The sequence below is a fragment of the Saccopteryx bilineata genome, chromosome 9, assembly GCF_036850765.1.
Source record: "Saccopteryx bilineata isolate mSacBil1 chromosome 9, mSacBil1_pri_phased_curated, whole genome shotgun sequence".
Classification (NCBI taxonomy): domain Eukaryota; kingdom Metazoa; phylum Chordata; class Mammalia; order Chiroptera; family Emballonuridae; genus Saccopteryx; species Saccopteryx bilineata.
This window is the reverse complement of record NC_089498.1, coordinates 90,041,334-90,064,856: the sequence shown is the minus strand read 5'-3', so window position 1 is coordinate 90,064,856 and position 23,523 is coordinate 90,041,334. Positions and strand designations below refer to the sequence as shown.

The following is a 23,523-nucleotide window of genomic DNA, read 5'->3' as shown; positions in this document are numbered from 1 at the left end:
ACCCTCTGCAGTGACAAGGGCACAGAAAGGCCACTTCTGCCCACTTGCCTTGCACACCTCAGATGCTCTATGCCTAGAAACAGGCCAGCCCAGACATTCGTCCTGCCCGGCACCCTCTGCCTGCCGCTATGGCCACCTCTACCTGTACCCCTGAGGGCCAGCGGGCTGGGGGAGGGATCTCCACTGTCCCTGTGTCTTATGTCCTCTCCGCAAGGACCACCCAGTATTGGCCTAGTCTCCCAGGAGGAGTCTATCAGGACTGGTTCTCTGTGTCTGGCTCGTGGTGGGCTATGACAGCAGAGGTAAAGACAAGTGACAAAGGTGACTAAGGCTGGGGGGAGCTCCCCTACTTCTCTGAAGGCTGTGCCTGGCCCAAGAGCAGCCTGTAGTAGCAGCCCGCATTTGGGATTCATTGGAGAAGACCAGCAGATCCCTCTGGGGTCCAGGCAGGGAAGGACCTTAGGCTGTTCAGGAGCAGGGGAGAGGATGGGATCTTTCTGGGGGCGGGGGGCATTCCCAGCACAAGGTCACGTTTCAAGGGTCTCAAAGCAGAGGCTGGACCTATGGCCTTTGGGTGAGATGAGCAATAGGAAAACACAATCAGGACTCCCTGGTCTGCTAGGAAGAAGAGAGTGGACTGTGCCCTGGGTGAGGGAAGGTGTAGAACCAAGTCCAGGCCCTGTCTAGAAGCCTGGCTACATTAAACTTCATGGGCCAGAAAGCAGACAGAAGGAGTTTGCTGCCATTCCCTTGGAACTTGCCCTTGAAGCACTCCCTGTCCGTCCAAAGCTCCCAGGGCTCCACACAGCTGTCAGCGGTGAGTCCCTTGGATTTTGCATTGTTGGTTAATTTCCTACCACACCGGGCAAAGACCAGTGACTGGTGCTGCTGCGACAGGGACTGAGGATCGAATGAAAGAACTGCTGAGCCTTTTTAAGACTCTGGGGTTCAGGGAGAAGATATACACACAGAGAGAGTGGAGCAGGCCCTGCAGTCCTGGGACCTGGGACCTGGACCTGAGGCTGTTTTCTGGAACCCATCCTAGTATGATCTTCTTGCCACCAAAAATACTCCATGTCACCACAAATCAAGCTCACTGTCGGGCATTTACTCCACTGAGACTGCTCCCAAATCTGACTATGTTTTACCTCCCTTGGGTGGTCTTGGCAAGCACTACTAACTTCTTCAGATCTGTGTTTCATGAGGATTCTGGAGAGTGGCATCTAAGAGGCCCCTAGTCACCCTTTCCCCTGAATACACAATGGTCCCGTGTGGATGCTGACATTCTGGTCTAGGCACTTAGTGCAGACAGAAAAGGCTGGGTGAACTCCCGCAAAGCATGGCAAGGAGAACACAGGGACAGCCCCAGCTGGGATGAGTGCTCTCCCTCTCATCTTTGTCCATTAGCGACATTATTTTGGGGCAAATCCCCTGAAAGACAAGCCTGTGCAGGCTACAGGGCATGCCCTGTGGCTGTGAGGTGGGTGTGAGGAACAACACAGGCAAAGGAACTGTCTTCAGACACAGCCCACAAAACCCACACACCATCCCGCAACCAGACACATGGACGATGTTACAGACACCGTGGGGGTCTACTTACGCCAGTGGTGACGCCCTGCCAAGCAGAGGAAAGCCCAGCAGTGAGTGAGTGTCCATCAAGGGATGACAGAAGGATGGCGCACACACAAGGGAGCAGGGTTAGGATCAGAAATGAGTTATGGGAGTGGGATGGATAAAGGAGGAAGAGAGAAAGACAAAAAGAAAACTGTCAGTGAGGAAGGAATCATGAAAATTAACAGCAGAAATGGAGCACCTATGGCAGAGGGGCCACTCTTTCCCATGGTCACCACAGCAGCACCAGCCCAGCAGTGCTGAGTTAGAAAGAAGGGAAAAGCATCTTGTTTTCCAGGCACACAGGGAAGGGAAAGGGAGGGGAGGGGCGAGGCTAGGAGGGAGATGACAAAGGTCCTTTCAGAAGACTAGATAAAATTAATGGTGCATCATGATTTGTTTTGTTTTGTTTTTTTAAATCATGAGTGTCCTAGTGTTATGACCAAATAATAGCATTTTCCCCCCTCCCAAGGTGAAGAAAATCTTTTGAAGAGCAGTTCTTCCATTATTTTCCACGAGCCTCCCTTTGGTTACTGTTATCACTTTTAGGAGCACACCAAAGAAACTCTTGTCACGTTTGCCATGTTTGCCACATTCTGTGGCAAACTAATGTTAATAGGAAATCCCTGCTGCTCTCCGGCTTAGGCAATTTTGTTTCTCTGGGTATACAAAATTGATAGTGGTTGTGGTTTTAAACTTGTGTAGTCATAGGTTCTGCTTTGAACAATGGAATCAAATCAACTCTGTCTAGAGTTCTGCCTGAGTCTGGCCAGTTTGAGAACCACAGCTCCAGGACAAGTAAGCTCTGTTCCCTGATGGTCCAAAGGTAGTAAAGGTAGTACTGTGTGCCTAAGAGGCTAGGCTCCCCTGGGACCAGGAGGGCCAGCCATCCATACAACCTCCCTCTGGCCTGTGGAGCCTCCCTTTTCTAACCTGTAGTCAGATTGTGGCCACAAGGGCTGAGTTCTGAAGAGGTAAAACATTATTGCAGTTTTCTGGGACTTTTAAACCTCTTTATTCCTCTTACAACATCTGTTCTTAGTTTCAGGAAAAAAGTACAACCTCATCTTAAGATTGCTTGCCTTGATTTGCTGAGGATTCTGACTCAAGGATAAGATATTGCCCAAAGAGATAATCAGTCAGTTCTGAAAGTCAAAACTGTGATTCCCAAGTAGAAAGCAGTCAATGACCGTGTGTGTGTGTGTGTGTGTGTGTGTGTGTGTTTGTGTGTGTGTGTGTGACAGAGAAAGAGAGAGAGAAAGGAAGAGAAAGACAGAGATAGAGAATAAAGAATGAAAGAGACAGAGGCACAGAGAGATAGAGATACAGAGAGAGAAAAAGAAACTGAGACAGAGAAAAACAAAAAGAGGGAGAGGTCCCAATAATATTTACACTACTAGCAGCTTCATCTTCAGTCATATCAGCCAGCTCTTTCCCTATTTAGCCCTCAAGTTCCTCAACCATTGATAACAGGCAAATTCCAGAAACCAAGGATGTCCTCAGTCCCACAGCCTTGCGGTCAGGCCTCCGTGGAGCAAACAGGAGGAGGCAGGTGCCCAGCCCTGGGTACTCTCCAGGTTCTGTAGGGGAGACTGCCGACAGCACCCTGGATGGTTTGTCCAGAGGCCCTTTCCTAAACAAGACAACTGGTCACGTATTTAAATGGCTCTCATCTTTGGAAGAATGCAGCATCTTCCCCCATAGAAAGGCTTAATTATGAGAACGCTGGGATACCCAGAATGCGACTCTGGCTAACAAGATCCCAGAGCTCTCTTTCTAAACCAGACCCCATGGGGGCCCAGGGAAAATGCAGGCTGTGACAAGCACCTGGAAGAATCATCATATTCTGCATTTTCCAACCATTCTCTTAAAACTGATGGCATTAATTCTGAAGAGAGAATATCACGTTCTGGAGGCCTAGGCAGAGGCTGGCTTCCCTCAAAGGGCTGTGCCCCGGGAGCCCCAAGGTGAGGGAGGAAAGCTGGTCCCGATGCCTAAAGTCTCTGGCGGTGCCCAGCAGGCTGGTGCCCTCAGTCTCCGCGGGGACGAAGCCCGGTGGCCAGTGGCTGAGGCTCTGAGCGGAGAGCGACGGACCGTGGAGGAGGGGAGGCGCTTACCCACTGAAGTCACTGCCCTGGGCCTGGGCCTGCCCAGCGATGGCGTCCATGATGGCGTCCTGAGAATACATGCTGATGGGTGTGTTGTACTGCGCATGGATGATGGTGGCCTTGCCGCCCAGCCCCTTCACCTCGATGGGCTTGTGGGTGGACAGGGCTGAGTCCTTCAGGGCATTAGGGTTGAAGCGCTCCTGGTATTCGGCACTGGGGGAGGGGAGCAGGGGGAGCAGAGGGGGAAGGGGAGGGAGGTAGAAGTAGAAAAGGGCAACAGGTGGTGTTACATGGGAGGTCCAGGTGGGGGCTGGTGGCGGAGGATGACAAGAAAGATCTCCTGAAGTCTGACCCCAGGAGGTCTGCCCAAGTCCTCCCGACTATGGGTGGGCTGGGTCTGGTCAGGAAAGTCCTTGGCACCCTCCCCAAAGCCCTTTGCAGAAGGTTTTTCTTGCCTATCTGGGCTTTTGCAGATCCCTGGAGACCTCCCAGCTCAGCCTGAGCTACCACCCAGGGTCAGCAGGGGGCATCAGGCTTCAGAAGCTTGCTCACCACACCAGCAGAGAAGCAGCGACAAAAGGTTTGGGGTCAGGGGGTTGGGAATAGGGGACAGGAGCTGGGCCACTTGTATAGGCAGCGGCAGCCCAAGCAGAGTCTTAGATGCTAAAAGGTGAAAAACAGCCCCACTGGGCAATCATGGAGATTCTGAGCTTGCTTTCTCTACCAAGACTCTCATTTTGTTGGCCAGCCCCTTGGTAGTGTGGGTCCTGCTCTTCCAGAGGTTTCTGTGCTGTGTGCTTCTTCCTCAGAGCGGGCTGGCTGCTCAGGCCCCTGCATGTCCGACTTGCTGTGTGGCCTGCCAGTCTCTGCTTGTCACGGCTTTCCCTCCAACAGGCAGGTGTGCTCCCAGGCAAAGACAAGGTGAGGGCGGCCCTTCTGAGAGGTTCCACTGGGGCAGAGATGTCTTCAGGTTCACAGAGAACTCAGAGTCCATGTGGCACTCCACTCCCCGCCCCCCAGGGCCAGCCTACTGGCCTCAAGCAGCTGTAGCCGGAAATGCAGAACTGAACAGCAGGGTATCAGAAGGAGCCCGAGCACCCTACCCCAATGCCTTCACTCTGTACTTCCAGCTTCACACACATGCAGGCTCACTCGGGGACAAATACATCCCCTTTCATACATGCACACACACATACACATGCTAACACAGGTACACGCTGTCCAGACCAATAGACACGAATGCATGCTGTGATAGGCACACAAGGGCATACACATGCTTTCCTTTGATACTAACTTGGCTGGAGAGTTGGCTACCACCTGGGGAGGAGAGAAAGAGCAAAGAAGACAGAGCTATCAGAGTGCAGCTCCTATCAGGGGATGGAATTCTGGAACCATCCTCAGAATGGCCACTGTGGAGGCAGAACTGGCCCAGTCTAGTCCTGGGTGACAGGAGTGCAGAAGGAGGAGGGCAAGAGCTCAGAGTTGGGTCATAGCCTCTTGGTTTGGGTGATGCCTACAGTAGTGTTTTGCCCTTGATAGGGCCCTGGTATCCAAAGCGTTGATAGAAAGAAGGGTTTTCTGGTCCATTTTTAAGGGCACTTGTGTACATGAGTCCCCCCAGTATAACCTGACTGCGGAGCCTGGGAGAGAAGCAGGACCAGCTGCGGCTGCCAAGGGCCCAGGTATCTCTGGGCCAGACAGCAGCTCTGGGAGTCCTGCTCCCAGAGCAGGAGCTGCAGTGGTGCTGGGCTATGTGTGTGCTGGGATTACCCACAGCCTGGGGGACCTGCTATCAGAGGGACAGGGAGCTGTGGTCACTCCTCCTGGGGCACCAGGGTCGAGAGTCTGTGCAGTCTCTAGGGACAGCTCCTAAAGGCCCTGTGGATGATGAAGGGGCAAGGAGGCCCAGTAGTGTGGGACTCATTGCACAGGCACACGTAGGGCTTTTTGCAGGGAAGCCCATCTTGGATGCTACAAGAGGGACCCCTTCGTAGCATCTTCTTTGCTGAGTGAGCCTCATGGAGCATCATCTGCTTGAGGAGGCACTGTCTACATTATAGCTCTTTAAATGCAAATTTCTTGCTCCAGCAGATCCTAGCAGTATCGTGGCTGAGACAGAAACCTGGGAAGGAGGTAGGGTGAAGAGGGGCGAGGAGGGAAGAGTGCTGGCCCGTCATTGCCCCAAACTCTGCCACCTTCCCAGGTCTGACTGATGGGCTCCGACTTGCAGAGTCTGGACCCCAGCTGGCCTGGCCCTGGTCATACTTTGGCCAAAGACCCTGGGGCGCCAGGTCAAAGCCAGGGGTCCTTGAGCCCCAGGCAGCCTCACAGTGCTCCTGCTCAGCCCCAGGCCCCTGTCTCAGAGCTGATAAAATCTCCTCTGTCCTTTCCGTCTCAAAATAGCTGTGAGTGGAGCTATATTAGGAGAGGGCCAGCACAGATCTCCCATTCCTTCTCCATTTTTGGCCAGTGCTGACAGCTGCAGGGTCAGCTCTTGCTCTGACAAGCCATGCCCCCTGCAAAGGGCAGTGTTGACCTCTGGGGCTGCCTTTGCCCTGCCCTGCCTGGGCAGCTAGCTCCTTCTTTGGCATTGATTCCTGCCCCCTGCTTAGTTTCTACTGCAGACCCAGAGGCTGGAATAGCTATAGCAAACAGCTCAGAGAGGAGGCAGCATCCAGGCCTTGGAGCGGATGATCCAAAGCCGTTAGACCTGCCCAAGGGCCCTTGCACCTAGTGGCCAAGCAGTCACTGCCCTTTAATCTGAGCCCCAGAGAGGACCAGGAGAAGGGGGCCACAGGGATGCTCAGGTCTGCTGTCCCTGCACCCCTTCTGTTCTTCTCCATGGTTCCCAGGACAGAAGTTGCCAAGGAAATACACTATAAACTGCTCAGAGAGGAGTACGGGAAGGTATATCCTTTTTAAGCCAGACAGGACAGAGTTCAAATCCTAATTCTGCCTCTTCTTAGGGTTGTGACGCTGGGCATGTTATCCACCTGTCTCAACCTCCGTCTCCTCATTCATAAAAATCAAGATGATGGTGCCTACTGCACAGATGGGTGGCGTAGAATAGCCAGAATATCGAGAGTAAAGTCCTCCGCATGGGTTAAGTATCTGGTGGATGAATTTCAAGCAATCAGACACTTGGTGAAGGCAGTGCCTTGGCCCAGCAGAGACTGCCCAGGCTGGCCCAGGTCAGAGGCTACACCCTTCCTATGGCATTGCCTGGGGGCAGCAGCACCAACCTTTAAAGGATGAAGTGTGCTCTCTCCCTTAGCCCACCTTCCCTTAGAAAAAATTGTTGGACTCTGATGCCCTGAGTGCCAAGTAAAACTATAGCACTTGTTAAGTTCTGAGAAGCCAATTGGAGGGCACCTTGGGAGTCATGGGAAGCAGAGGTGGGGCTGGCCCTTGACATCCTGGGTAGGGAGGTGGGTTCCTGTCTCCATGCAGGGAAGAGTCAGGTGGACCCTGTTGCCAGTCTTATCAGCCACTCATTAGCTGTGTGACCTTGGGCAAATTACATACTTTCTCTGGGCTTCTATTTCTCAACTATGAAATGAGGGGAATGATACCCACATCTGAAGTTGCTGAGAGAGCTGTGTTAAAGCACATGGACTGTGAGAAAGTGCCCAGACCAGACTAAGGGCTGTAAGGGGAAGCAATACCCTCCCTGCAGGTGGACCTCATTGGGGGGTCCCAAGGGTCAGTCCCAGAAGGACCAGGAAGAGCTATCAGCCCATCCAAGGCAGAGAAGGAGGCCATTTGTACTCTGTTATTCCCCAAGTTTTCTGGCAGAAGCTCCTGGCTGGGAAGAGTCAGAGGTATATGTCTCTGCCACCTTGGTCCGGGAAGCCAGGGTGATCAGACCATGGAGTGCCCAATACCAGCTTCACTCAGGATCTGACAAAGAGCTGGGATCTAAAGGAGTTGGGCATCCCAGGGGAGCAGTGAACTAGTGGGCACAAGCACCTGCTGTGGCACGGGCAGAGGAAGGGCATGGGCTTGGGTCAGACTGACCGGGTTGTAATTCTGGCTCACTGGCATGCCTGCTGTGTGGCTCCGGGCGATGGTGACAGGCCGCGCACACTTAGTGTGCCAGAACAGAGCTCTGCTACGCACAGGCTGTCCCTGCAGTCCTCCCAGTAATCTTCAGAGATGGGCAGTTTCATGTCCATGTACCCCTAACCACTAGACCCCATTGCCTTGACCAGGTTGCTCTGCTTCTAACACACAGTTAGTAGAGATAATGACACCAATTTCAGGGGGCCATGGGAGAAGCTAAAATGAGAGAACAAGCATGAAGGACTTAGAAACTGATCCATGCTCTGCCTGGGTCTCCTCCTCAGTGCCTCTCCACAACACCTGCTGGCTTTAGGTTTTCTTAACTCCTGTGCTCACAGACTCCCACCAGCTGGGCCTCAGGGGCAGAGGGTGAGCTGCTGTCTCACACAGCCCCTTTCTTCTTGAGGTCCTCCTTCTCTGCTGCCTCCCTCCAGCCAGGGTTAGTCCTGCAAGCCCACTCCCTTCACACCGTTGCCAGGTCTCTCTGAACCCAGCTTAGATGCTTCTTCCTCCAGTCAGCCTTTCCAGACCACTTCGGCCTTAGAGAACATGCCTTCTCACCTCTAATTCTTCCATGTTCCTGTCTCAGGGCTACTAGAAGGGAGGGGACCAGCCACCTTGCCCCAGACCTCCTGGAGGCAGCAGACTTAGGGGAGGGGGTGGTGGTGACAGTATTGGCATCAAAGTCTTGTGCATTCAGGCTGAGCTTAGCCACTTAATAGCTGAACAGCTGGACTTCGACTTAACCTTCTCCAAGCCTTGGTTTCCCCTTCTGCAAAATTCGACACATCCCCGCAGGGCGGTTGTATAAAGTAATGACGCACCCCGCTTGTGGAAATGTCAGTGGGATCATTGCTGTCATGGCTGTCAGCCTCCACTACTTCATGGGGTTTGGGCTGGTGGATTGAAGCCAGCTTCTCACTCTGACCAGCCGACCAGGCCTCTGCTGAGCACTGAGGACCCAGGTGGCCCCAGACCACTGGTGGGGAGCTGCATGCCCATTACCTACCCTCCTGGGAGTCCAGCACCTGAGGCCTTCCCTTGGAGGCTCATCTGGTACATCTGAGCCATCTCCCTCAGAGTCTCTGCTGAATACAGGCCAATGGGGTTGTTATACAGCCTTGGCTGGCTCGAGCCCAGTGGCACTTTCGGGCTGAGTGAGTCCAGGGCCCCCTCCAGGCTGGTCTTGGCCCCAGGATTTTCTTGTGGAGGGCCAGGGTCAGAGGCCTCCATGTGTGAGAAGACGGAGGTCTGGGAGACGAAGGAGCTAAAGCTCTGCCTGACCTCTGGGGTGCCCGGGCCAGCCCTTGCCTCGGGGTTGGGGTTGGGCGCCACCAGGCTTCCGTTCATGTCCAGAGCAGGGTCCTGGCACAGGGTAGCCGCCATGCAGGGGAGAGAGAAGAGAGCAGTTAGAGGCCACACGCATCCCTGTGCTCCTGTGCGGACCTGAAACGGAGGTGTTAGTGCAAGGGCCCCAGCCTGCAGCCTGCCGCACTGAGCTCAAGGGGCGAGATGAGCACCTGGAAGAGAGAGTTTTGTAGCAAGAGCAGGGGAGGCACATGGCTCCTGGCCCCAGTGCAGGCCTCCACCTGAGCAAAGTGCAAAACCCCACAAAGAAAGCCAAGCCAAGCCAGCCCACCTACAGAACTAGAGGAAAGGGCTGGAGCAGGGGGCTGTGAGTGTCAGGGAGTGGGGGTTCACGTCTATTTCCTTCTCCTGAGTAGGGACCTCTGGTGGGCACAGCCCAGCCTCCTATTGCACTGCCCCAAGCTGAGATGTCCGCACATGGCCAGTGAGAGGGGGCCCTCAGCTGGTAGTAGACACGCAGAGGTGGAGGTGCAGGACAGGAAACCGAGTAAGGAACTGACATCGGTTCTTTTGGTTCACGTCTGCAACTCCTCCCAAGTAGCCTTCTGCCTATTTCCCCATCTGTCACCCACTCCAACCCCCTGTCAGCCTGTCTCCCTCTCTCTGTCCATTGGCCACTCCACCTCACTGAAGTGACAGGGTCAGTGTAAGGCCATGCTGGGAGGGGTGGAGAGTGGGTCCTTGTAGGAGTGATGGGGTGGGCCTCCTGTGCCTTGGGCCCACAAGGTTGAACTGCTTAGAGGAATCTGGGAAGGGTCCTGGGGCACAGAGGTTAGATTTGTGGCTGGGGCTCCAGCTTCCCTCCTGTGCCTGCCTCTTGGCCACCACCAGCATTTCTGACTGGGCCATATAAGCATGCAATGGGGAGGAAGAATGGAAATCAGAGGGGGAAAAACCTATGTCAGAGAAGAAGCCCCAGGGGCCATCAGCCCCTCCATGCTTAGGGGCTCCTCCAAGGGTGACCAGCTCAAGCTAGGGCCTCTGGCTTTCAGGCCATGGTTTCCCCTCCCAGTGCCTCTATAAGATGAGGGACAGAGCCCTCTGGACATTTGTTCTATCTGGCTGAGAGGAGGGTCCCTCTTCTGAGAACCCTGCTGCCTAAGCTGGTACCATGTCAGCCCAGCCACAAGGCTCTGGCAGGTGGCACCCAGGCAAGCACGTCACACTCAGTGTTTCATGGGGGCTCAGACACCTTTCTCCGAGGCCTGCCTGATTTTCCAGGGTCAGCCACAGCAGGGCAGTGTGGGGGCAGGGTTGATCCCCCCCCTTGCCTCTGGTGGGCTAGCCAAGGATCAGGCAGGCAGACAGGGGCTGCATACTAGGAACCACATCTGAGAGTGGAGTCTGTCACCAACAGTCGGCACCTACCTTCTGATGGGGAATCACGGGCAGAGGGGACTGGATCGGGGGCGCTGTTGTGGAGATGGGAATGGGTCGCTTCGACCTGGAGAAACCAGAAACGAGACCAAGTGAAGACAGTCATGTCTGGGGCCAGGAGCTCCTACCCAGGCAGGGCTGGCCAGGGGAGAGCAGTGGAGTGCTGGGAGCCAGGCCTGAGAGCCCGAAGCCCACTGTCTATGCCATAGGCTGGGTGTCTCCAGGAAATAACGGGGTCTAACCAGGACGAAGAAGTCATGGCTCTTGGGCACTATGCAGCTATGGGCCTCTGCAAGGTCACTGGGAGGGTGCCTAGGCAGGAGAAAGCAGGGAAGACCCTGGCTTTCAGGCCTGACCACGCACCACTGGCAGCACCAGCACTGCCCCTCAGCCTTGCCTGTAAAGCACAGCCGTGAAAGGTGCTTGCCAATGACTTGGGCCTGGTCCTTCCTTTGGTCCAGGGGCTGTCTTTACTGCCCCACAAGGCCTTGTAGCACAGGATGGGACCCACACAACTGCTGCTGGACAGACCCCCTCTCAGGTACTTGGGGCCACCCCCCGCCAGCCTCTCCCCTGCTCCGGAGAGCTCCCACCTACTTCTGTAGTGTGAGGCTCAGGTTGTAGGTGGCAGATTTGATCTTGTTCTGAGCCTCCAGGTGGGTCATGGTATCTGTGTTGACGCCGTCGATGGCCACCACGAGGTCGCCCTGGCTGAGCTGGGACTGGGCCGCCTTGCTGCCAGGTGTAATCTGGGAGGATGGCAGATGGGGGGGGGGGGTAAGCATAAGGAGGGTGGACCTGAGGACTGGCTTGCTGCATTGCCTTTTCACTGTGCCTAGCCCCCGCTGTTTGCCAAGCCTGGTTTCTCTTGATGGCACACAACTATCACATTCCCTACTGCTCCGTGTCTGAGTGTGGCTGGGAGACCAGCTCTGGCTACTGGATATGGAGGGAGCAGTGCATACCACTTCCAGGCCTGTCCCAAGCAGTCACCCCTGCCATCCTGCACTCCCTCTTCTTGTTGGCAGACTGGATACAGAGGACCCATAGGAGGACGGCAGAGACGCTAACAGAAGGGACCTGGATTTTGGGGTCGCTACATGACGGAGCATGACTAAGGAGCACTGTGTTGGATGTTGTACAATTGAGGCATCAACTTCCATTGTGCTAAGTCATTGAGACTTGGGAGCTGTTTGTTATACCACTTTGCTACTGTAACACCTGTACCCTGAAAACCCATGAAGCACTTCCAGACTCCAGAAAAGAGGGAATATGCAGGAGCTGAGACTCAGTAGCACCATAGAGATGCTGCCAGATCCACAGGCAGGACCAACTGTGCTATCACAGAGCGTCTTCGTGTGAGTGCTGGGTGTTACCGTGGCAGGGGTGCAGCAACAAGTGGGTGTGCTGTCAACCTGCCTGGGGGAGACGGGCAGGGACATGAGGCAGGGTTCTGTGCTGTGAGGTTGGCTTCATCCTTCCGCAGGGGGAAGTGTAGATGTGGGGGCCAGTTCCCAAATCCTGCACCCTACGACATCACAGAATGTGAGAGTCTCGGGCCCCACCCCCAGTGTGATCACACAGAATGCCAGGTGTGCTCCAACCTGGAACACTCCATGCAATGTCAGGAAGGCCACACCACCAGGAGCATCACTTGGGGTGCCACAACGTCTCAGATTCCACTCCCCATTGCATCAAGCACCATGCCAGATTCTGCACGCCTGGCTCTCAGTAATAGCACCCTGACTGCTGTGGAGACCCTGCCTGCAGTGATAGCACATGAAACACAAAATTCTGGAAGGCCTTGTGACATCACCTAAAATAGCTTTATGGCCTGCTCCTAGTGACATTCCATGGAACGTGAAGAAGCCCCCACCTCTAAAGATGTCCCATGAAATGTCTTGGAGACTTTTCTCATCCCCCCTCCCATGACATCTGTGGAATCCATGCAATGATAGGATGACTTTGTGACCTGACTTGCATGACATCATGTGGAAAGCCCTCTGTGACACCATGTCGAATGCCACATAGGCCCTACCTCCAAAGACACCATAGGAAAGAGGAGGCTGTAGAAGGAGCCTCCTGGCTTTTCTTCCTCACCTGCCCAGCAGCCAGGCCTCCAGGCTTCTCTAGGCACATCCCAGTCACCTCCCTGGCTATGCCCCAGGGACAAGTCCAGCTCTTCATGCTGGCAGAAGTTATTTTCTGGCCAAGGCCTGGGGACCATCCTAGAATGAGCCCAGAGAGGACCTGGGACAGTCCCATGCTTTAGGTGTCAAGCCTTTGACAGGGCCTTTGGTCAGGCCCTGGGCTCTCAGAAGTGGCTGGAGGCTTCCTGCCAGGCCCCTCACAGGGATCACTCACCTAAACCAGAGCCCACACTGCCATCAGCCTTTAGCCTGTTCCCAGTCGTGCTCTGCAGGGGGAAGGACTCTGTGGGCCCAGGACCTGAGTGTGATCACCCAGTGAGAACAGCAAGATACAAAGGGCCCTCCCTGCTGCCTCCAACCTACCTCAGCCCCAAGGGCTGTGTTCCTGCCTGAACACTGGCCCCTCTGCCTAGAGCTGCCTCCTCCACCTCTGCATCTGCTGAGACAGACAAGGACAGGAAGCAAACAATGCCTAGATTGCCTGGTAGCCACACATCATCTGTTTGCAGTCGGCTCCCTCAGGGGCATCTCAGAACTGACCTCTCAAAATGCACATCACCATTTCCCCTCTAGTATAGGGAGCCTCTACTAATGACAGGAAGGTATTGTTTTCTTAGATTTTAGGCCTCAAACAATGGGTGAAAAGCATGGAAACAAAGAAAACAAAACAAACAAAACACTGTAGGCTCAGAGGGGACTCCCAAGAGCAAGTGAGATGCTCATCCGGACACCCTTCCCCTCCACTGGCTTCCCCTCTGGCCTGTGCTCTCTCCCCAGCATTTTATGACAAATGTGTATCAAAAGTGGGGAAAATGTACAGCAAACACCCAAATACCCGCGCTGAGGTTCAACTGTAACATTTCGCTCAACTTGTTGCGTCACTGGCCTGCCCTCCATCCATCCACCAATCCATCTTGGTTTTGAAGCCCTGCAAACAAAGTAGTAGACACCAGTGTGCTCCATTCAGGAGGGAGTGAGCAATGCCTCCGTCCTCCTGGTGGGTCACCCATAGGGCTCCCCACAGCTGGATGCCCCCTCACCAGGGCTTCCCAGGGGCTCCTAACCAACTACAGAGAATGGGCCACCAACCTGAAGCAGGAATTTCCCAGGTGGGGGTTGGGGACAGGTAGCGCAGACCCTGACAGAAGAGCAGGCCTGCTGCTTACAGAAGTAATGACTGCCTGGCAGAACCAGAGTCCTGTCCAGAAGATCATGGACGACAGTGTAAGCAAGGACGCCAGAATAGCGTCCAAGAGAAGCTTGGGCAAGGGAGGGGTGTTGGGAGAGGTGACGATTCTGGAATGTCCTCTTTTTGGAGCTGCCTCTAGGCCTGGGCTAACACACCAAACTTTCTGGTTGGGTCTCCCACTTTCCTGGGACTTGCCTGGCCCTGCCCTGCTCCGTTCATGTTCAGATATGAACTGGGGTGATCCTTGTTCCCAGGGCAGAGCACAGCCTCCCTGGGACCTGGTCAATGACCCGACACCTCCGAGGGAAGCTACCAAGCCGGCTCTCGCCTGCCCCTGGTGCCTCTCTCCCTGCACTGTGTGTGCCTGTCAGGGCTCAGCAGACCTGGCCTTCGGCTGCCCTGAGCAGGACCCAAGAACCCTGGGGTTGCCATCCTCTTGTAGAGAGGTGCTCTTCTAGTTCGGCCCAGCTCTCCTTAGAGAAGGAGGCAAGATGGAGTCAGGGACTTCCAGATGGGCCCAGGGGTCATCAGATCCCTATCCCACTGCGGGAGTAGTCTGCCCACCGAAGGGCGGGGCCACTTTGGACTGTTGCCCAGAACCCAAGGCAGTGAAGGGTACAGCCCAGGCATAATGTACCCATGGATCTCTTGTCAGACTCTATCTCTCTCTGCTTCCCTCATCCCAGGAAGAAACCAAAGCAGCTCCATCCATGAAGGTGTTTTCCTTTAGTCTCTCCCTGTTGAAACATCTGAAGGGCTCTTTGGACAGACGCTTCATTCCCACTTTGCTTTTCAGTCTTCTCCCATCACCAGCCCCTCTCAGCTGAGAAACCAGCCCAGGCAGAGCTGCAAGCCTGAGGTCTTGCCTCAAAAGCTCCCTAGAGCAGTGGTCCCCAACCTTTTTTGGACCACGGACCGGTTTAATGTCAGAAAATATTTTCACGGACCGGCCTTTAGGGTGGGACGGATAAATGTATCACGTGACCAAGACAAGCGCAAGAGTGAGTCTTAAACGGATGTAACAGAGGGAATCTGGTCATTCTTTAAAAATAAAACATTGTTCAGACTTAAATATAAATAAAACGGAAATAATGTAAGTTATTTATTCTTTCTCTGTGGACTGGTACCAAATGGCCCACGGACTGGTAGCAGTCCGCAGTCCGGGGTTGGGGACCACTGCCGCAGGGTGAGCTCAAAGTGCTTAGGGGCAAAAATTGCCCCAGGTCCCACAGGAGTCCCTTCACCTTGCTGAACCACGGTCCTGAGGCACCCCACAGGGAGCAAGGAGCAGCTGTGGCCCCAGCCACCTACAGGCGCCTGTGGGGGAGGCAGCAAAGGGAAGAGCGTGGACTTCGGCCTGAGCCAGACCTGAGGTTGCAGTGCCAGCCTTCATGCCCTCTGTGTATAGAGAGAAGCAGTGCCTTTCTCCCAGGGTTGCTGTGGGCATTACATTACTAAACAGGGTATTATGTAAGGAGGGTGCAGGGCTGAGAAAGTTTCAAGGAAGCTCCCAACTGAGGAGACATAAGTGCCACTCCGGCTCCTTCTCCCTGGAGGTGCCGGAGGGACTGAGGCTGGGAGGTCACATTCTGGCTCCAAGAGAAACAAGACTCAGGGCTGGCAGAGAGCTAGCACAGCGTCCAGCATCTCCTCCCCACACCGCCAGGCTGACCACCCCAAGGGATTTCCCTTGGCGCCCTAGGTGTACTTAACATCGAGTGGGGTGCCAGGGGCTGCCGTGATTGTCCAGTCCTGAGCCAGTATGTTGTCATTAGAGGGGCCTGAGCATTAGCTGGAGGGGAGAGAAATTCTGTCCAGGCTCCTGGGGAAGCAAGATGCCGGCTGGGGTTCAGTTGCACCCATGTCATTGGTTGCTATTTCCCCAGTTCTCAGGCAGCCAGGCTCCTTCCAGAAGTTCCCAGCCATCTCTCCCAGCGCTCAAAACCAGACAGGCCCCTGCCTTCCTTCCTCTCTAGATTTGCCCATGTAGATGTGATGGGGGATGGGGAGCAAGGGTGGCTAGAGGATGCTGTGGATCGCATAGCTTCCAGCGTCTTCTCCCAGGATTCCAGGCTGACCACCTTAGGGACTTTCCCTTGGAGCCCTAAGTGCATTTAACATGGGGTGATTAAATTACTGTGATGCCATGCTCTGCCCGAGTGCCATCTGGACTCCCCTGAGGCCTCACTCTATCTCTTACCTTCTCACTGGAAACTTCTATCTCCCTATGGTCCCACTTCCAACCCCACCCTGGCCAATGAACAAGCCAGAGTGTTATCTATGTTCAAAAAGCCCCTCCTTGCCCAGAGGATTTTAGAGCAGCAAAAATACTCAGGATACACTATAATAGTAAATATATGCCATTATACATGTGCCCAAACCCATAGACTCTGTGCTAATAAGAGTGAACCCTAACAACTACGACCCTGGGTGATAATAACGTAGGTTCATCAGCTGTAAGGAATGCACTGCTTTGACGGGGGATGTTGACTATGGGGGAGACTGTGTGTGCAGGGCTGGGGGTAGATGGAAAATCTCTGTGCCTGCCCCTTCGTTTTGCTGTGAGCCCAGAGGCGGATTTAATGGTGCCCAGGTGCGTACCCTGGGCCTCAACTTCTAAAGGGCCCCACAAAACCCCAACTTTACACTTTTTTCTAATGACAGCAAGTTTGGTTTCATATGTGCAATTTTAACATTAATAGTATTTTTTATTTATTTAAAAATATGGTTAACAGGTATTTTTATTTTCCCTGTCTCTCTCTCTCTCTCTCTTTTTTTAAGGGGCCCAATATTTTCTTCTGCACCCGGGGTCTCAACCAACCTTAATCTGCCTCTGTGTGAACCTAAAACTGTTCTAAGAAAATAGTCTTTAAAAAAAAAAGCCTCTCCCTCCTTCGCCTTCCTTGCTCCAGCCAGCCCAGGTCCAGTTTCTCTCTCTTTCTTTACCTCCAGGCTTCTCCAGGGACTGACCAGCATGTCCTGCCTCTACTACCCCACACTCTGGCACCCAGCACCTGGCTCTGGCCTTCAGCACTCCACACTCCCTGGTTTGCTCTCTATCTGGCCGTCCTCATCTCTGTCCCTGCCTGGGCTTCTGCGTCTCTCCCTTCTCCTGTTCTTGTCTACAGTTCATCTGCGTCCTGGATGTCACCTGTACAATGCTCCCATGTGCACGTCACCCTCGGTGGGCTCCAGAGAGTACTGGGACATGGCAGAGTTCCTTCATGCCTCTTAAGATGGTTCTGGTTAGAGGTAGAGCGTGGTTCCGAGGGGCCCTTTGCAATGATAGGCTGCCCCTGTATGACAGGGGACTGTGTAGAGAGGAACAGGGACTCAGGGAACTAGGGCGATATCTCCCAGGCTGGAAGGCCAACTTGGCAGGGCCCAGAGGACCTTACTCTGGAAGTTTCCTCATGATTGCTGTTGTACCACAATGCTTTTAGTCCTCAGAGATCTGGGGGCATCCCGTGACGTCCAGCCCAGGGCCTTGAAGCTTCTACTCCCTAGGACCCAGCGAGCCTCACGCTCATTTCTTTAGGACCCTCACAGGGTCAGAAAAAGTGCTGAGCACCTCGGAAGGAAAGCATGCCGGGAGTGGGCCTGGCTGGGAGGCCTCTAAGAACTCGTTCCCCAGCTGCAGGCCTCTGTCAGTTATCTTTTCCATTTGTTCCTGCATTGGGGGGTAGCACTGGCAGCCTCACAGGAACCTGCCAGAGGCTTGCCTGACCTGAGTGGCTATAAACAGCACAACCTGTCAGCACTTGGAGGCGCTGCCTAAGAAACAGCTCCAGCGACCTCAGAATTCCAGGAATTGCCAGCACAGTTGCCCCAGAATAGTTCTGGCCTTCCCCTCCCCAGGGACCCCCTGTCCTCTGATCCCTGGTGTAGCTGGGAGAGTCTGGCAGATACTGAACTGAAAACTTGCCAAGGAGTTGGTCCTCAGGGCTGGCCCTCAGGGGAGCCTTCTAGGCCAATTGGTGGAGCAGAGAGAGGCCCCACCCCAGGCTGAGTGCCACCCCCATCCTCACAACCAGTACCTAAGGAACAGTGGGTATAACGTATTTGCACCAGTGCATGTCACACAGCTCTATAACAAAGGCACTGTCCTCCCTTTTACAGATGGGAAAACAGGCTGAGCAGGTGACCAGATTTTTCTAAGGTGACCCATCTGTGTGTGGCAGAGCCGAACAAAATCAAACACCTCTTCCTTAAAGTTAAGGACTGCTGGGCAAGGCCTCCACCATGCCTCCAGCCTCTGGCCTAGAGGCTGGGACTAGGGTAAGGGATGGGCCTTTGTAGCTGCTCCCACCCCGCCCCCACTTCCTGGAGAACTGGCTGGGGTGGAGGAGGGTGGGGATGAGAGGGCAGCTCGTGTTGCAGGGCCGGCTGCACCTGTCCAGGATAAATAAAAGCATCTCCCCTCCACCCTCTAAGTCTCCCTCCTGAACCCCTTTCTCTGTGGGTCCTCAGGCTGAGACCCACTGAAAAGAGGCCTTGAGGGGCTGCTGCTACCCCAAGGTTGATGCTGTGGGGTCTGTGGGCAGGATGGGGAAGGGACAGAGCTACCACTCAGCCTGCAGGTGGCTGGTGGCTGCCTTCTTACAGGAAGAGCTGCAGCCGACAGGTGACAGGCCCACTCAGTGCTTTTCTATAGCCCCTCACCAGAGGGCTAAAGGGACAGACTTGGGACCTAGGAATTACCACAAAAGCTCCTGTGCAAATCTGAGCCTCAGTTTTCCTGGCTCTGACACCTTGCCTGGCTGCCCACCCCCTCAGCATTGCAGTGCCACCGGTTGTGTGTGCGGGAGGGGGAGACACAGGCACCACTGAGAATGAGCAGGTTCCTGCCTGTGAATCCCCTCTCTGCAATATGCAACCAATGACCTGAGCATCCATCGGCCCCTGTGGGAAGTGAATGACAGCTGCAGTGCAAACACGGTCTCTCCAGAGAGCTCTGGTCCTACATCCCCTTGGGAGAGAAGTTTCTAGTGCAAAGGAGCCCCAGCAGGAAAGACCACAGCCCTAGTGGGATGGCAGGGCTGTGTTTCGGGGCCTGGCCTGCAAAAGGGAGCATGGGATGCCCCCATCCAGGGTATCAGCAGACCATCAGAGCAGTTCATCAAGAGATCCCAAGCCCTAGAGAGGGCCCTGTGCCCAGTCCTGCTTGCTCCATGGCGTTGGTAATTTGGGACGTACCCTTGTGGGAGGCAGAGAGGCCATTGTGTTCATCCTCTGATGCCCTTTCTGAGCTGTGGGTTCTATTTTTAAAAGTCTCCCTGGTCATCAGCTCTAGTACATCCCAATACACCCGCTCTCTGCAATGAGGACATTTTTCCTGCTATCTAACGTAAGGCCTCTGTGCTGCAATTTAAGACCCGGACTGGCTAGGCCAGGTGGCACATAGACACTGGGTGAGGTAATTGTCTATCCTGGGTGTCACTGAAACCGGAGGCAAATTTCCACATGCAAGGGTGGGCAGGGAGTACCAGGAAGAGGCCTCGGGGATGGTGGAGCTGGAGCAGAGTGGGACTCAGGCCCAGGTGTGGGTGGCCAGTGGACCTATGAGAATGAACACCCCGCCTCATCTAGGGAGGAGACCTGCAACTATGGGGGGGGGCGTTGTATGGATCTTGGGGTGAGGGGAGTCTACTCGGGCTCAAATGCCCATGTGTCACCATATCATCAGGCAGAGTGTGCAGGTCTCCTGTTACACTTTTAGTATGGGACCCTGTGGTCTCCAGGGTGGTGGGTCAGGGCTGGGGGTGGACTCAGGTTAGACTGAGCCAGCTCTCCGGGAGAAGGATGGAGGGCTAAAGCTGTTTCCCGGGCTGGAGCTAGGCTGGTGCCCCAGCCCTGAGGAATGAGGCCTCTGTGGCTGTTACAAAGCCTATCATAACAACCCTGAGTGGGGCTTCTCTTTGGGGTCCCTCCAAGTGCCCACATCAGGCTCCACAACCAGGACTTCTTTTTCAATAGGGGTATGGGCTTCTTGCCCCCTCTGCCAAGTAACTTTCAGGCCTCCCTGGCTACCCATGTCAGTGTTTTCCTAACCCCTTCTACCCTCTAGACCCCAGGGAAGTTTCTGCTGCCCTGGGGAAAAACTATTTTTCTGTCTTCAGGTGGGCAGCCACCCAGACACTCCTGCCCATCTATTACCATCCAGTGACAGCTTTGGGGCCTCAGTCTGCCCCCTTGTGCCCACACCAGCACTGCTGAGGGCTGCTTCAGTTTTAGCCCCTAAGGCAGGGCTTATCCTCATCGTCTGCCCTGGGCCTCAGGGACTTCAGCCCCAGGTGTGCCAGGCTTGGTGGAGAGTCCTTTTACTTGACAAACGTTGCCTGAGCATCACTATGGCCCTGGTGTAGGTTCTACAGGCATGGCAGTGGTTGAAACTAGCTTTTAGATTTAGCTTCTCTGTTCTCTGGGTTTCAGTGTCCCCAGCAGGTCAACACTGTTACTCAGACATTCTCCATTGTTTTGTGACACCCCCATCAGGCAGTGCTATTCCCTGATCAGAGACACTACAGGGTACAAGTCATTCTCCCAGGCAAGCATAGGGAATCAGATGTAAGCCAGGAAGATACAGCAGCCCTGGTGGAAGGGCAGGGGCTTAGGCAGGCCCAACCTCATGAAGCCAGCTGGTGCAAGGACCCTGGCAGGCCCAAGAAGACGTGAGGAGGGATTGTTATCTTGGGTCAGAGATGGAGTGGGTGCTGGAGCCCAGGAACCAGCCCCATCCAGTCCTGAGCCGGGGTCAGCATTTTGTCCATCTTTACCTGTCCTCCCTCCTGTCACCTGCCTTCTCCATGCCAGGAATGCTCTCTCCCCAAAGCAGTTGCCCACTTCCAGGGAGATGCTCCAGGCTGGGAGGCACCTTGATGCCGCCCAGCTGAAGAAGGGCTGAGGAAGGTGCTATACTCTGTTCACCTGCCTGCCTGCCTTGAGACCTTGATGTTTTCTTCTATGCCTAAAACATCACTGCTCGCCCATGACATTTCACATTTACAACAGGCTAGCCAGCACAGGTGGGCAAACAGCTGTGGCCAAGACCAGCGGCCTGTGGCTGGCAACATCCAGTTGGGTCCAAGGGGTGGGGTGTGCTTTGCTTTGGAAGAGCTTTGAGGAAGACAGACAGATGGACATACACACCCTCCTCTGAACATGCCAACCTCTATGGGCACCAGGCCACGAGCAGTGCACACTCACCCGGGAGATAGTGAGCGGCATGTTGAAGTCCTTGCCGCCCTGCAGGCGGAAGCCCCAGGGGCCGGGCCCGGTCAGGGTCACACTGTGAGACATGCTGGTGCTGGCGGTGGCGGCCTCTGTGGACAAGAGAGAAGAGTGGATTGAGGGCCCTTGTGCACCCTGCTTCCCCAGCCCAGAACTCTGCCGCTGCCCCTGCCCCTGCCCCTGGCCTTGGCCCTGGCCTTGGCCCTGGCCCCCCAGCCTTGCCTGCTCTGTCCCTTGCTGTCCGGCCAGGCCGTGTGGAGCTCCTGAGAGTCTCCTAAGAATAGCTGGGAACGAATGCCATCGACACTGATATCTGCCCTCTGCTACGCCCATAAATGGACTGTAACCCTACACTGTGCCCGCCCGCCAGCCTCCCAGGAGTCCACCAGTGACTCACACAGCTAATATAGCCCCTGGGGCCACCCAGCATCCCCCCAGGGGCAGGATAGGGACTGGCCAGGTCAATGATAATGCTCTGGCCTCTCCACTCTTCTCTCCTTGCTCCCTCTGCCCTCTGGAGAGCCAGGACACACGCACTTTCCCTAGCCGCACCCAGCCCCTCACCCAGAAGACTGCAGCGGGCTCCCTTAGGCAGGGGCTTTGTGACTTGGGTTAATGCTGCCCTCTGCAATAATGTACCTCATGATACAGTGTGGAGCCCAGAGGGTCCTTAGGACCAAGCTGAGCTTCCAGCTGGTCTGGACAGAGCTTCAGCTTAGAACAGTGGTCCCCAACCGTTTTTGGGCCACAGACCGGTTTAATGTCAGAAACTATTTTCATGAACCGGCCTTTAGGGTGGGACAGATAAATGTATCACGTGACCGAGACAAGCTTCAAGAGTGAGTCTTAGACGGATGTAACAGAGGGAAATCTGGTCATTTTTAAAAAATAAAACATCATTCAGACTTAAATATAAATAAAACGGAAATAATGTAAGTTATTTATTCTTTCTCTGCGGACTGGTACCAAATGGCCCACAGACCGGTACTAGTCCGCGTCCCGGGAGTTGGGGACCACTGGCTTAGAAAACTAGTAACTGGGCCAAGGTTTGTCCAGCCCTAAAAATGATCATCGTAACAGCAGCAGCTCTGGGTACAGCTCAGCTCAGCTCCGGGTCCTTTACAACATTATCCCCTTAGATCCTGAGAGGCTGCCACCTTGGCAGGAACCATAGCTCAGAGAGGTTAAGTGACTTTTCCAAGGTTACACAGGGAGTGGACTCAGGCCACACTGAACCTGGGCTAATTTCCATGGGACTCATGCCAGTTAACAGGCTCCCAGTGGCCACAGGTGCCTCCCAGTGCCTGGGCTCAGAGTGGGGTCTTGCCTGTATCTCTTGGCACATGGTCTGAAAGCAGACCTGGGCCTGGCCCACACCCTCCTGGGGCCTCCAGACCCTCTGGGCCCAGTGCTTATTCCTGGCTCTCCTGTCTCATTTGTGCTCTGGAAAACTTGACAGCAATATGGAAAGCTCCAGCTGCCAGTGTGGCATGCCAGGCTCCTGTGCCCTTTGTGCTGGAATGGCAGGGGGCAGGGAAGAGGAGAGGAGGTGCCATTTGCTCAGCTGCTGGGACACGGTGCTAAAAGGGGCAGGGAGAGGCAGCAGATCCAGTGTGTTCAGCCCATAACCCTGAGACAGTGTGCTCTGGGAAGGGGGAGGGGCCAAGGCCCCTCTAGACGCCTGCCAGGGTGGTTTTTGGACTAGGACACCTCCAGAAGTCATACCTCAGGAGAGCCCTCAGGCCCTAGCTTGTCTGGAGATGGATCAAAGCTTACCCTGGCTCCTGGCTGGGAAACTGAGGCTTGGGGAAGGCAATGGGGCTAGCTGTCCTCTGGCCCTCCTAGAGGGCCTGACCTGGGCTGGGCCCCAAGGACTAAGTGCCAGCCTGGGTGTGAGTAATTTCCCAGCTGCTTGCATTCCACCTCATACCTAGTCCCTGGCGCATAAAATGTGCAGCGTAGAAGGAGCCCCCATATTATGGGGGCATTTGGTAAAATTGCCCAAGATCACGAAACTATCAAGTGAAAGTAGCCAAGGAGGGACCTGTATTCCATCCTCCACTTTACCACTTACTTCCTCGGTCCTGGCCCTGTGTCCTGTAGCCCAGGCTGTTCTCCCTGCGGGGGCCTGGCCCAGGAAGCCATCAACTCACAGCATTCCCCCCCCAGACCATTCCCTGCCCTTCCCCCAGGCCCCATCCCATCCATCCTTGACTCCAGCTTTATCCCATTTCCTAGAGACATCTGTCCTTTCAAGCTGGAGGGGACCCAGAAGCAGGAATAGTGTGAGATAAGGAAGGAAAGGGAGGAGGAGGAGCCCCAGGCTACGCTATACCTGGAGATGAAGGCTCTTTCTCTGGACTTGGGCACCAGCCTGATGTCTGATGCAACCTCAAGGAAAGCAGGGATAGTCAGAAGGATGTTCTTA

The 23,523-nt window shown here is 54.7% G+C and overlaps 1 protein-coding gene across 10 annotated transcripts in view; it reads right to left on the bottom strand.

Annotated features, from left to right (window-relative positions):
- Nucleotides 1-21,456, bottom strand: part of LDB3 (LIM domain binding 3) — a 62,377-nt gene extending 40,921 nt beyond the window's left edge. For 3 of the 10 annotated variants that reach the window (XM_066243950.1, XM_066243954.1, XM_066243958.1), the window contains exons 1-6: nucleotides 21,318-21,456; nucleotides 21,072-21,187; nucleotides 11,124-11,275; nucleotides 10,518-10,593; nucleotides 5,014-5,036; nucleotides 3,729-3,932 (exon numbers count right to left, since the gene is read on the bottom strand). In XM_066243950.1, the coding sequence (XP_066100047.1) occupies nucleotides 3,729-3,932; nucleotides 5,014-5,036; nucleotides 10,518-10,593; nucleotides 11,124-11,275; nucleotides 21,072-21,164 (548 nt within the window). In that variant the 5' untranslated portion in view covers nucleotides 21,165-21,187; nucleotides 21,318-21,456. Of the gene's footprint in view, nucleotides 1-1,600; nucleotides 1,616-3,728; nucleotides 3,933-5,013; nucleotides 5,037-8,790; nucleotides 9,147-10,517; nucleotides 10,594-11,123; nucleotides 11,276-21,071; nucleotides 21,188-21,317 lie in introns of all 10 variants that reach the window. The other 7 variants (XM_066243948.1, XM_066243952.1, XM_066243957.1 and 4 more) reach the window with 4 other exon arrangements.
- Nucleotides 21,457-23,523: the final 2,067 nt, after the last annotated feature.